General features: G+C 33.1%; 1 protein-coding gene across 7 annotated transcripts in view; it reads right to left on the reverse strand.

The window, feature by feature from the left end:
• LOC133831688 (GTP 3',8-cyclase, mitochondrial) overlaps positions 1-9,285 on the reverse strand; it is a 54,513-nt gene extending 45,228 nt beyond the window's left edge. For 5 of the 7 annotated variants that reach the window (XR_009892550.1, XR_009892549.1, XR_009892551.1 and 2 more), the window contains exons 1-6: positions 8,924-9,285; positions 7,857-8,489; positions 7,553-7,720; positions 7,272-7,463; positions 5,958-6,026; positions 5,410-5,520 (exon numbers count right to left, since the gene is read on the reverse strand). Coding sequence is in view for 4 of the 7 variants with exons in the window: in XM_062262073.1 (XP_062118057.1) it covers positions 5,437-5,520; positions 5,958-6,026; positions 7,272-7,463; positions 7,553-7,720; positions 7,857-8,489; positions 8,924-8,992 (1,215 nt within the window). In the remaining 3 variants the exon portion in view is untranslated. Of the gene's footprint in view, positions 1-5,126; positions 5,521-5,957; positions 6,027-7,271; positions 7,464-7,552; positions 7,721-7,856; positions 8,490-8,923 lie in introns of those variants that run through there. The other 2 variants (XM_062262074.1, XM_062262072.1) reach the window with 2 other exon arrangements.
• Between the last annotated feature and the right edge of the window lie 2,349 nt (positions 9,286-11,634).

Raw genomic sequence — 11,634 nt, forward strand, 5'->3', positions numbered from 1 at the left:
AGTATCTCCCCTTGATTGAATTCTCGTACAACAATAGCTATCAGGCAACTATCGGAGTAGCTCCGTATGAGATGTTATATGGGAGAAAGTGCAGGTCACCGATACACTGGGATGAGACAGGTGAGAGAAGATATCTAGGTCCAGAGATGGTTCAGAGGACCAATGAGGCAATTGAGAAGATTAGAGCTCGTATGCTCGCCTCCCAGAGTCGCCAGAAGAGTTACTCAGATCTGAGATGCAGGAGTGTAGAGTTTCAGGTCGGCGATCATGTATTCCTCAGGGTTTCACCCTTAAGAAGAGTGAAACGATTCGGTGTTCGGGGCAAGCTGAGCCCCAGGTTTGTTGGCCCCTTTGAGGTTCTGGAGCGGGTTGGAGAGGTAGCCTACAGATTAGCGATGCCTCCAGCTCTATCAGGGGTCCATGATGTGTTCCACGTATCCATGCTCCGGAAATATGTATCAGATATTACTCATGTGCTGAGTTATGAGAACTTGGAGTTGGATCAGGATTTATCATACGAGGAGAAGCCTGTTCAGATACTTGATAGGAAGAACAAAGTCTTGCAGAACAAGACCATCGCCTTGGTTAAAGTGTTGTGGAGGAACAGCAAGGTTGAAGAGGCGACGTGGGAACTTGAGTCTGATATGCGGGAGCGGCATCCCGAGTTGTTCAGGTAATTTCGAGGACGAAATTCTTGTAAGGAGGGAATAATTGTAACACCCCAAGTTGCTAATAAGGTTTAGGACCTTGATTAGCGTGCCTGGAGGGAAATAAGTGAATTAACATGATAATATATGAATTTGAATTAATATGTGATTAGAATGCATGTTTAGGTGGTATAAATATGCATGTAGGCCCGTTTGTATGTTAGGGGTAAATTGGTAATCTTAGCCCGCTGAGGGCATAAATGTAATAATTGAATTGTATTATATGATTTGTACCACGTGTGAGTGGTGATATGATGGTGATGCACGTGCCGAGACGATTCTAGGGAGCTAATTAGTTTAAAAGTCACAACGAGATTTTATACCCGGCTCGGGAGGAGCCTAGGGGTACTTTGGGAATTTCATAAGTTGAGTTGAGAATTAGTGGTTAATGGTTATTGGTGATTGAGTAACCTGAGTAACCATTGGTAATTAGCAAGGGTAACAAGTTTAGATGAGAGAAATGGTAGAATTGTAAGAAAGTAGAAATGACAAAAAGGGCCTTAGGATTTAGTTAGAAGGGGAAATAGATGGAAGGGCAAAATGGTCTTTTGGCAGGGATTTAAATCACTTCAGCTAAGGGAAAGATCATTCACGTTATTCTCATTTGGGCAACTCAGTTTTTGCTGAAAATTGGAAGAAAACCAGAAGAAAAGAGGAAAGGAAGAAGGGGGCTGAAGTTGGGAGACCTAGGAGGAGAATCAAGGTGGTTTAAGGCAATTAAGTTGAACATAAGCCAAGATTATTTAGAGGTAAGGATTTGTCTCTGTTTTGTTTAAGTTTCAAGTCTGGTTTTTAGAGAATAAGCATGAAATTGAAAGAGAGTTGTGGCTGGTTTTGTATGGAATTCAGTTTGGATAATCAAGGGGGAAAGTGGCTTGAAGCTGAGATTGAAGAGAATTCAAGCTGAATTCTTGATTGAGGTAAGAATTTTTAACATGTTTGAATTTCGTATCTGATGTGGTTTAAGATTTTAGGAGCATGGTTTATATCTCTCAAGCTCTGATTTAAGTTTTGGAAGCCATGGTTTAAGTTTCTGAAGTTTGAAACTCAAGTGTGGATTTTGGGTGTAATTGTGTAATTGAGCTTGTTGTTGATATTTATAGGTTGTTAAATGGTTTATTTGGGGTTTTAAACTGATTCCGGGGTTTAGGTATGCATTGGGGTGGAATTGGGAGTGTTTTGGCTCGGGGAAAATGCAGGGGAAAACCCAGATTTCTGGGTTCGCGAATGGGCACCGCGGCGCGAGGCTGCATCAGGGCTGGGGGTACTCTCTGACTTGCTGGGCGCTAGGCTATTTTCAGGATAGGGTAATTTTGCATTTTTGGGCATTTGATCTGGGGGCTCGGGGGATGTTTCCGTTGTGTTGTTTTGGGAAATTGGAGGTCCCGAGAGTATGGGATTGGTCCCGGGAAGTGGTTTTGGATTGGTTAATATTAAAGGATGTTTTGTATGTGTTGTGACTAGGTCTTTGGAGAGGCTCGGGATAGAGGACCGTGCTCGTGGCTTTGGTGCATTGTGAAGCTCAGGATACAGGTAAGAAAACTGTAGCACCCGTAGAGCAGGGCGTGGGCCCATAGTGTTATTGCAGGGCACGACCCTAGATTGCATTATTGTTAGGGTGTAGCTTTGATTGAATTATTATATGCTTGAATGCTGTTTAAGTATGCTATATGTGTGGATATAGTAGAACGAACGGCGAGGGGCCGAGAACGGCAGTGGGGCCGGGAATATCACTTAGCACGTGGAGTGCTTATGGTTAGGGTGAGACCCCAATGGATACATGGGATATCCTTACGGTGTGGACTGAGAACCCAGGCTTTGGTAACGCTTCTGGGACGGCATGGTCGTATATGAGTTTAAATCTTATGGACTGTCTGATTATCTGTGAGTTATCTGCTATAATGGTTGTATGATATGCATATGTTATGTGTTGTGAGTGTTTTCTTGCTGGGCTTCGGCTCACGGGTGCTTTGTGTTGCAGGTAAGGGCAAGGAGAAAGTCAACCAGCCATGAGTACGGAGAGCATGGGGCGACGCGTACATGTTTGGCCTGCCCGACTGCGTTGGTTAGGGGCATTTTGAGAAATGGCTGTATTAAACTATGTTTTTTATAATTAGTCATCTGTAAACCTATTTTGAATTGTAAATATTTTACAAACCTTATTTTGGGATCCCAAATGTTAAACTCTTGGAACTTTTAATGAGACAGGGTACTTTTAAAGATTACAGTCTTGACTTTCTATTTAATCACACTTTTGTTCTAAAAACCTCGTTTAGCGAGTTAATTGCACATTTTAAACTCACTTAGTAACGGCTCTAAGGTAGTAGGGCGTTACACCTAGGCTCGGGTATCGCAATAGTATTTCCCATAATCCACTAAAAATCTTATTCTTTAAAAGTTTAGCTATTAACTCGTACTTTCACCAAGTCGATTAAATATATAGAAGAATTTAGCCGGTATCATATTGAGAAAATACTAATTAAATTCCTAAATTATTTCTCAAGAAAATAATCTCTTTTTTTTTTTTTCTTAAAGTTTTAATCTCTAAAATTTGTTTTAAGAAAATAACTTAATTTTAACTTAATTAGAAATAACAGTTAATAATTGCTTAACTTGAATAGTTAATTCTCTGAAGTCAATTAATCAAATTTAGTTACTAAAATAAATAATTTACTTCATTATTTTATTAAAATAGAAAACCTCATTTTTTACATTTTTAACTACATATTTTGTTAAATCGTAACTTGAAATTTACTAACCAAATTATTATCAAAATTTCTCAATTCAATCTTTGGTATGTCATTTAGGTCTCTGTAAAATCTTAGGTCAAAAAGAGCAATTTTTATTGGTGAAAACATTTTCAAACATTGAGGTAAAAATAACCATATTTTCAAATCCTTATTTTTTTCCCCAAACTTTGGCACTAAATAACTTTCAAATCGTTCAGTATTTTGTTACCAAATTTTACAAAGGCATACTAAGGTATGCCAAGAACATCTCCACCAAATTTTAACAAAAACTGAGTTCATTTTCCTTATACAGTGGCTGTCCAAAGTTGGTCCCGAAATTAAAAATACGAAAAAAAAAAAACAATTTTTTACCTAAAATTTGAAATAGCATAACTCATTCATTTCTAAACGTTTTTTAGAGTTTCAAAAGCTCAAATTCATGTACTCTATCTCAACAACATCACAGTACAATTTATTTTTACAAAATCAGTTATATAGTGGATGCTTGACCCCTTGGAAGTCAAGACTCAAAACTTTTATTTTTTAGGGTTTTAAGCAAAACCCTTAGGGATTTTGGGTCCCTATTTTCACTATCACCATACAAGCATCATAAAGATTATCAAACATCTACCATAGCCTTATTACATCACCAATTAGAAACTTTAAGCATTAAATACACAAAATAATGCTTAAAATAAAAACTATACAAAAACAACCATAAAAAGTAAACATTTTTACCTCTTGTTGTCCTTGCTTTACGTTTTGATGTTTCTACTAGTTTTAGAACCTTCAAAACTCTTTCAAAACCTTAAACCAACTCCCCCAACAACATATATAGTTAGTTATTGAAATATATATGGTTAAAAACTTTATAAAAGTTAAGTTTTTGAAACTTTTACCTTAGGGAAACTCTTCCGAGAACAAGGCTTAAGTTTCCAAAGTTTCTTAGTGTTTTTTATAGTTGAAAATTGTGAGAAAACTTGATAGAATTTTTTTGAAGAAGATGAGAGTGAGAAAAGAAGAGGGTTCGGTTGGGGAGGGTAGAAGAGCATAGACATCACAAAAAAAATATCTCTAAAACACTTGTATTTTTACTTTATGTCACTTTGTGTCATTAACATTAATTAAATGTGATTAAAACTTAAAAGCATAAATCAATTTGGACCACACAATTTAAAACCCGCACATGGCCAGCCACCTATTTATTATTTTTTTTAAATAAAGGTTAACAAACATTTTCTAAGAAATTAATTTTCCAAAAATCCAAAAAAAAAAATGATTTTCTATAACATTTTAAACTCTTATGAAGTTTTAAAAAAAACAAAACTTAACACATAATAATTAAATTAAATGTCTCTCACATTTAATTGAGAGACATTTAATTGAATTAATCACACAATACAATTTAACATAAGGTCTATTTATGGAATAAAATTCCACAATTACATAAAAATTAAACATTTAACACCAAATACCCCAAAATTTCCATTTCCTCTTAGTTTTATTATTTTAGACCAAACTCTAATTTTTATGAATGTATTTTATGACTAAAATATATTTGTCATAGTTTATTATTTTATTTTTTGAGATTTTTACCCGATTAAGGTTTTTGTGTCGGTCCAAAACCGAAAGTCTCATCTTGACTTTTAATCACACAATTCATAATTTGGCTAGCAATAACTCATGGAAATAAATTGCAAACAAATATAATATTATTTAAAATAATATTCTTGACTCGGGGAAAACAATCCCGACCCGAGTCCTTTAAAGGTACTCGAAACGCAAGGCGTTACAGTATTATTATAACACCGCCTGATGCAACATATAGTAATTGATGCAATTGGTACAATCACTGTATGCCACATCAAGTGGTGTTGGACACCATTAGTGTTCGATAGCAATATTCAAAAAGAAACTAAGGCTACATATAGAAATGTAAGAAGCAATTAAGGAAGGGGGAGAGAGAAAGGCACCTTCAAAAATTGGGAAGGTGCCAAGGTTCAGCCACCAATATGTATCATAGGCCTATTTGCTGTCTTGGCAATGTCAAACATTCCGGCATGTGAGGCTTTCTTCCTCTTCACCTAAGGCAACAAGGGAGATTATGAATTATTCAGTCTTGAGAATGAACTTTGGAATGGAAAATAAAACAGTTAATCAGAACAAATAAGAACATTCAAAGTGTACTGGAACTTATAAACATTAATGACTCCAAAATAAGAACATTTAGAACCCTTAAACTGACTCCTCCTGAGTACACATTATGCTGCAAATCTATATGCCTCAGTACACTGGATATGAGATCCTGTATAAACCAAGATCACCAGAAGTACTTAACAAAAAGGTTTGAACATTACTTAAAAGCCACAATCACCCTGAATTATCATGGTCTATCTGCCAATAATTTATAAATTATATTTTGACATATGACTACTTCACAAAGCAATAAAAGTGCCTCATTAAACCCACCAAAACCCATTTTCATAGCTTAATAGCATGTAAGAATCAGTGAAACGCCTACCGCTGCCTCAATTATTTCCCTAAGTTCATCGTCATTAGCACCACTTCGAAGGGGATCTCTTAAGCTAACCTGCATCCAAAAAAGAGCTAATAAAAATGCTATAGTTTCCTGCTACCCAAATATTGTATGGTTAGATGTCGATCCCCAATTTTGAACTTGGGAAAACTAAGTCAATTTGGGAAATTTCCGGGTTTTTTTTAAAAAAAAAAATTAACAAATTTTTTGTGAGCATATTAAACATACATAATCATCTTCATCCTCTCAATGAACCATCCTAGGATTAAGAAAATTCCAGGACAATACGGGAGAAAATATTATCATGCAAAAAAATTAGCACACTAAGCATTAAATGTTAATGGAGGTTGTATGGTAAAAATAAGCTTTTCAGGTTACCTCTTAGCATTAACTAGTAGAATTTGGTGGGAACAAACCAACCAAGTCATGGGGCAATTGCATAAGAAACAAGAGAAGGAAAAGAAATCATTCATGACAAGAACACAAATCACAAAAAGGTTGCCGAATCTGAATAATGATAAGAAGAAAATACTAACAATGCCTTTGGTTCACTTAAATGTCTTTAGAGACATAGAATTGCATACAGCACTCTTGCTCCAAGTACTATTTTTTTCAAAAGAAAAATTGCTACTTCTAATGCATTGGGTGTTACATATAACCAGCATAATGATATGTGTATGATGCACTTCACCGTGCAAGATGCTCTATGAAATTATTGCTCGTGACCAGTAAAATATGCAGCAACACAAGCATCAAGTTAACAAAAGGTTAAAGATGATTCAACCAAATATAAAGGGTAAGTAACCATTTGGTACCTGTGTTTTTGCAAAGTATCATTTTGGTACCCTCTGTTTTCAATAATGCTCATATGGTACTCTGTATTTTAAAATCGTACATATTTGGTACCCTAAGCTTAAATTTAATTAATAAAATTTTACCAATTTGATCAAACTGCTGTCAATTATGTAAGTTCCAAATTTAAATTTAATTATTTAATTACATATAACTGATGACAGTTTGATCATATTGACAAAATTTTATCTATCAAATCTGAATCTAAGGTATCAAATATGTATAATTTTAAAATACAGCCATATGAGCATTATTAAAAACAGAGGATACCAAAATGATATTTTGCAAAAACATAGGATACCAAATTAGTAAATTCCCATATAAGAATAGTCAATTCCACTATACATGTGGAAGTTGTACTCCATCAGCAAAATTGTATGGTGAAGAATAAAAAATATACAATAATGATGATAATAGCCATAGTGTTTGAAGCAACAGAAAAAATACCTCAGAGGGACCAAATAAGCACACTTTAAAATTTCCATCAGCTAAAAGTCGCAATCTATTGCAACCAGCACAAAAATGCTCAGTCATTGATGTGATAAACGAAACTACACCCTTGTGTCCATCTATTGTAAAATTTTTGGCTGTCTCTGTTGGGTGATCTTGAAGTCTCTTTATACTTGGAAATTGTCTCTCCTGCAAAGCAGCAACAAAATACTTAGCTTATCGAACAAGGTACACTTTAAGATTTACAGAAGGGATTACCTGTTAGAGATGTACCTTACCACTTTATCGTACATTTCTGCATATGGTACAAGTTTTTTCACATTCCAAACATTTCCATCAAAAGGCATGAACTCAATGAAGCGAATGTTGATTGGTTTTTCACGTGTAAGCTCTACGAAATCACAAATCTCGTCATCATTGAACCCCCGCATCACTACGCAATTCACCTAATGAACATACATCAACATGTCAAATGACATATTACATATAGATATTCAAATCCATAGGCCAAAACAAAGCAGTTGCATAAAATTTCAATAACATGACAGAGTAATTATTAGTAATATAATTGGTAAGACATACTTTAACAGGATCATAACCAAGTTCTATAGCAGTATTGATAGAATCTAGAACCCTGTGATGCCCTTTGCGCCTGGTCAGAAATTCAAACTTTGCTGGGATTAGTGTATCTAGACTAATGTTCAAAGATGTCAAACCACATTGTTTAAGCTTAGGAAGTTTCGTCGCAAGAGTAATTCCATTGGTAGTAATGGCCAGCTTCTTTAGTCCTTTCAGGTTAGACAAGCCTAAACATATCTCTTCAAGGTCTTTCCGAATTGTGGGCTCGCCCCCAGTCAATCTGATTTTATTGACCCCAGAACTGACGAACAGATTGGCCAGGTGAAGAATCTCATCCTGGGACAGAAGTTGAGGTTTGGCAGTAAGGTCCACACCGTCTGCTGGCATACAGTATTGACATCTCAAATTACAACGTTCTGTTAATGAGATCCTCAGGTAAGTATGCAGCCTCCCAAATGAGTCAACTAACATTTGAGAAACAGGATTATCATCCTTGGTAACATCTTCTGGCAGTTTAGCAATACAAGTCCCATACCTCTTTATCCAACTCATCTGACTACAGCCACTACTACTACTACACAAACCTTCATCCTCAACACTTTTGGAGACAGAATTTGACCCATTTCCAACCCCCACCTGTTGAGCAAAACAGTGAAAAATAAAGGGTTATTGTTAACCAACAATACTTCAACAATTTCAAAACAAACTTCTCTTTTATGCAGTAAAACTCCAAACTTTTTCCAGCCAAGGTTGTAATTCATAATTAAAAAAAAAAAACAATTTTGAACCCAGTTATCATTCCTTGTCATCTTTTTTTAGTGAATATATAAAAGTTAGACAATATATAAAATAGCTGCTAATTGAGATAATCCCTTTTCTCACTCAAAAAACCCCAGATGAAAACAAGCTCGCTAGTAGAGATAAGAGCTTTCTTGTCCAAAAAATCAAACACCCAGAAAAGTTTCACACAAAAGAATTCATCATCTCAATATAAATTGAAAACAGAAACTAAATGAATTGAATTTTAAACTGAACCAAGAGAGAGAAAGAAAAGGAAGAAGATGGCATACCGATAAGGAAGTAAACTTTCTGAAGCGGAGAGCAGAGCTGGTGACTTTGGAGATGTAGCGGCTCATCATGGTGGTCTTCGAAACCACAGAAACAGTAGTGAGAAAATGGAGAGAGAGAGAGAACGAGAAAATGGTAGTCTTATAGTTTTGTTTTTTTGTAAATTTGCAGAAATTGGAATAAGAAATGGAGGGACCACCTTCACTTTTTAGACAACACTTTCCGTTTTGGCTTGTTGTGACTAAACAATTCGTCGAACTCTTCAAAATCAAAGCTCACCAACCCCACAGTAATGGTGGATTGCCTTTACCAGGTTCAGAAGAGGCAAAGCTGGAGTGGATACACTTCACCTTCTCCAATGGCAGTGAGCGAGTCAAAGTTTTTCTTTAAGCTTGTTTTTTAGCATTTTAGATTTAAAAAAATATATTTTTAAAAAGAATAATGATATTTGTACACAAAAATATTATAAAAATTGAAGTCACACTATTTTATAAATTAAATAAAATTGCCACATCGGTAAATAATTTTGATAATATTTAATTTAATTATAAAAGCAATTTTTTTATACTCATTTTGTATTTGCAAAGTATCATTTTGGTACCCTTTGTTTTTAATAATACTCATATGGCACCCTATATTTTAAAATCGTACATATTTGGTACCTAAACTCAGATTTGATAGATAAAATTTTGTCAATTTAATTAAACTGCTGTCAATTATGTAAGTTACAAATTTAAATTTAATTACATAATTACATATAACAGATGACAGTTTGATCATATTGACAAAATTTTATCTATCAAATCTGAGTTTAGGTACTAAATATGTACGATTTTAAAATACAGGGTACCATATGAGCATTATTGAAAACAGAGGTACTAAAATAATATTTTGCAAAAATATAAAGTACCAAATAAGTATATTCCCTTTTTTTTATCATTCAAAACGTTTTTATTGAAAAAATATCTTTTAAAAATAAATAAACATCTTATATTATAGTTTTACACATAGAAAAAAAAAAACCAAAATTTTATTTGTTTAATATTTTCTTTTTAACAAAAAATAAAATGTTCAAAAAAAATAAATAAAGATGGACAACTAATATTGTTTAATTTTTTTTGTAGTGATTATAAACAAATATGTTTATTAAGAAATACTTGTATGTTTCTAAACTTTGTTGTTTATAATTTTGAAATGCAAGAAGACGACTAAATTTGTTGAAAAATGTTTATGAACGAAATTTTAAAAATAAAAATTATGAAATAAACGAAGTAGTTTGGTTATATTTAATGAAAAAAAAAATTGTAGTTGTTAAAAAAATAAAATAAAGTACGAACGCATTTAACATAAACATAAATGTTTATTTTAGTAACTATTCAACTTAATTTAAACCATATATTTTATTTATTTTTTTAATGCAACAATACAATCAAATAATAAACTATTTGATTATGTTTTATGCATAACCAATTAGTCTCATGCACAAATAACATTATGTAATAAACTAATTGGTTATGTTTGATGCTGTTATCCAAAAAACAGGCACAGATGACGTGGCAAGTGATTTCTGGACACGTGGTGGACACCTAGCAGAATTCTGTTAGGGTCGCAGGTTCCACGTGTCTCACGATAATTTTATAAAGATCTTAGTTAATCCCGAGATTGACTCCCATGATTTCCTGAGTATCCGATTATTTATGAAAGAATATCTGTAACAAATTAATGTAATCATTATTGAACCTATAAATAGAGAAAGGTAGCTTAAGGAATGGACTTTTGGGCTTTCGAATTATCTGAGATTAGAGTTATCATATTTGAGAAATTGTTTTATTCTTCAGAGGTTGGTGAAACTCATTGAACCCTAGTTCTTTGATCACTCCTTTGAATACTATATCAATAAAAGTTCAAGTGGACGTAAGTCATTACTAGATTCTAGGGCCGAACCACTATAAACTCTTGTCTTCTTTATTGTTTTTTGTCATCAAATTTGTTTCAACGTATTTGTCCACATCAAACATAATTGACTCCGTGTCAGTTGGCCAAAATCAAGGTCAACAAATACCTAAATTAAACTTGTTTGTTTTTTTAACTGTTTAATTCGTTTTGTTTAAAAAAAATATGAAATAAACTAAGGTGGCGTTTGGTTGCAAAATAAAAATGGAATGGTAACAGTAAGGTAATAGTAATAGGAATGGAATAGAATTTTAATTATTTTGTTTGATAGAGACTTTGGAGTCAATAATTGAATAAAGATTATAATATTTGGTATAGTATGAAATGGAATGAAATGAGATGAGATGAAATTTATATTGTTTTGACTAAAATATTTTTTACTCTACTCTTATATGTGCTTTTTTTAATCAAATTTTCATTGTTTTTAAATGTTTGTTTTACCCTTATATATAAATTAAACAAATAAATAATATATTTTATACATAAATATAAATATTTTGTAAAACCAAGTACAATAAAATATCATTAGTACTTAATCAAATTTTTTATTTTATTAAAAAAATTTATAAAATCTAATTTTATTTTAAATCTCATTAAGATAGATATATATATTTTGAATAAAAGTACAATAAAATATCATTAGAACTGCACATTTAAAAAAAGGAAAAAAAAAATAGCAATAATATTTTTCTAAAACAAAGTAATAACAAAACATGATGTATTGAAAATTCATTTTACATTTGAATGACAATTTCATCAA

Source organism: Humulus lupulus, chromosome 4, assembly GCF_963169125.1.
Source record: "Humulus lupulus chromosome 4, drHumLupu1.1, whole genome shotgun sequence".
In the NCBI taxonomy this organism is placed as follows: Eukaryota; Viridiplantae; Streptophyta; class Magnoliopsida; order Rosales; family Cannabaceae; genus Humulus; species Humulus lupulus.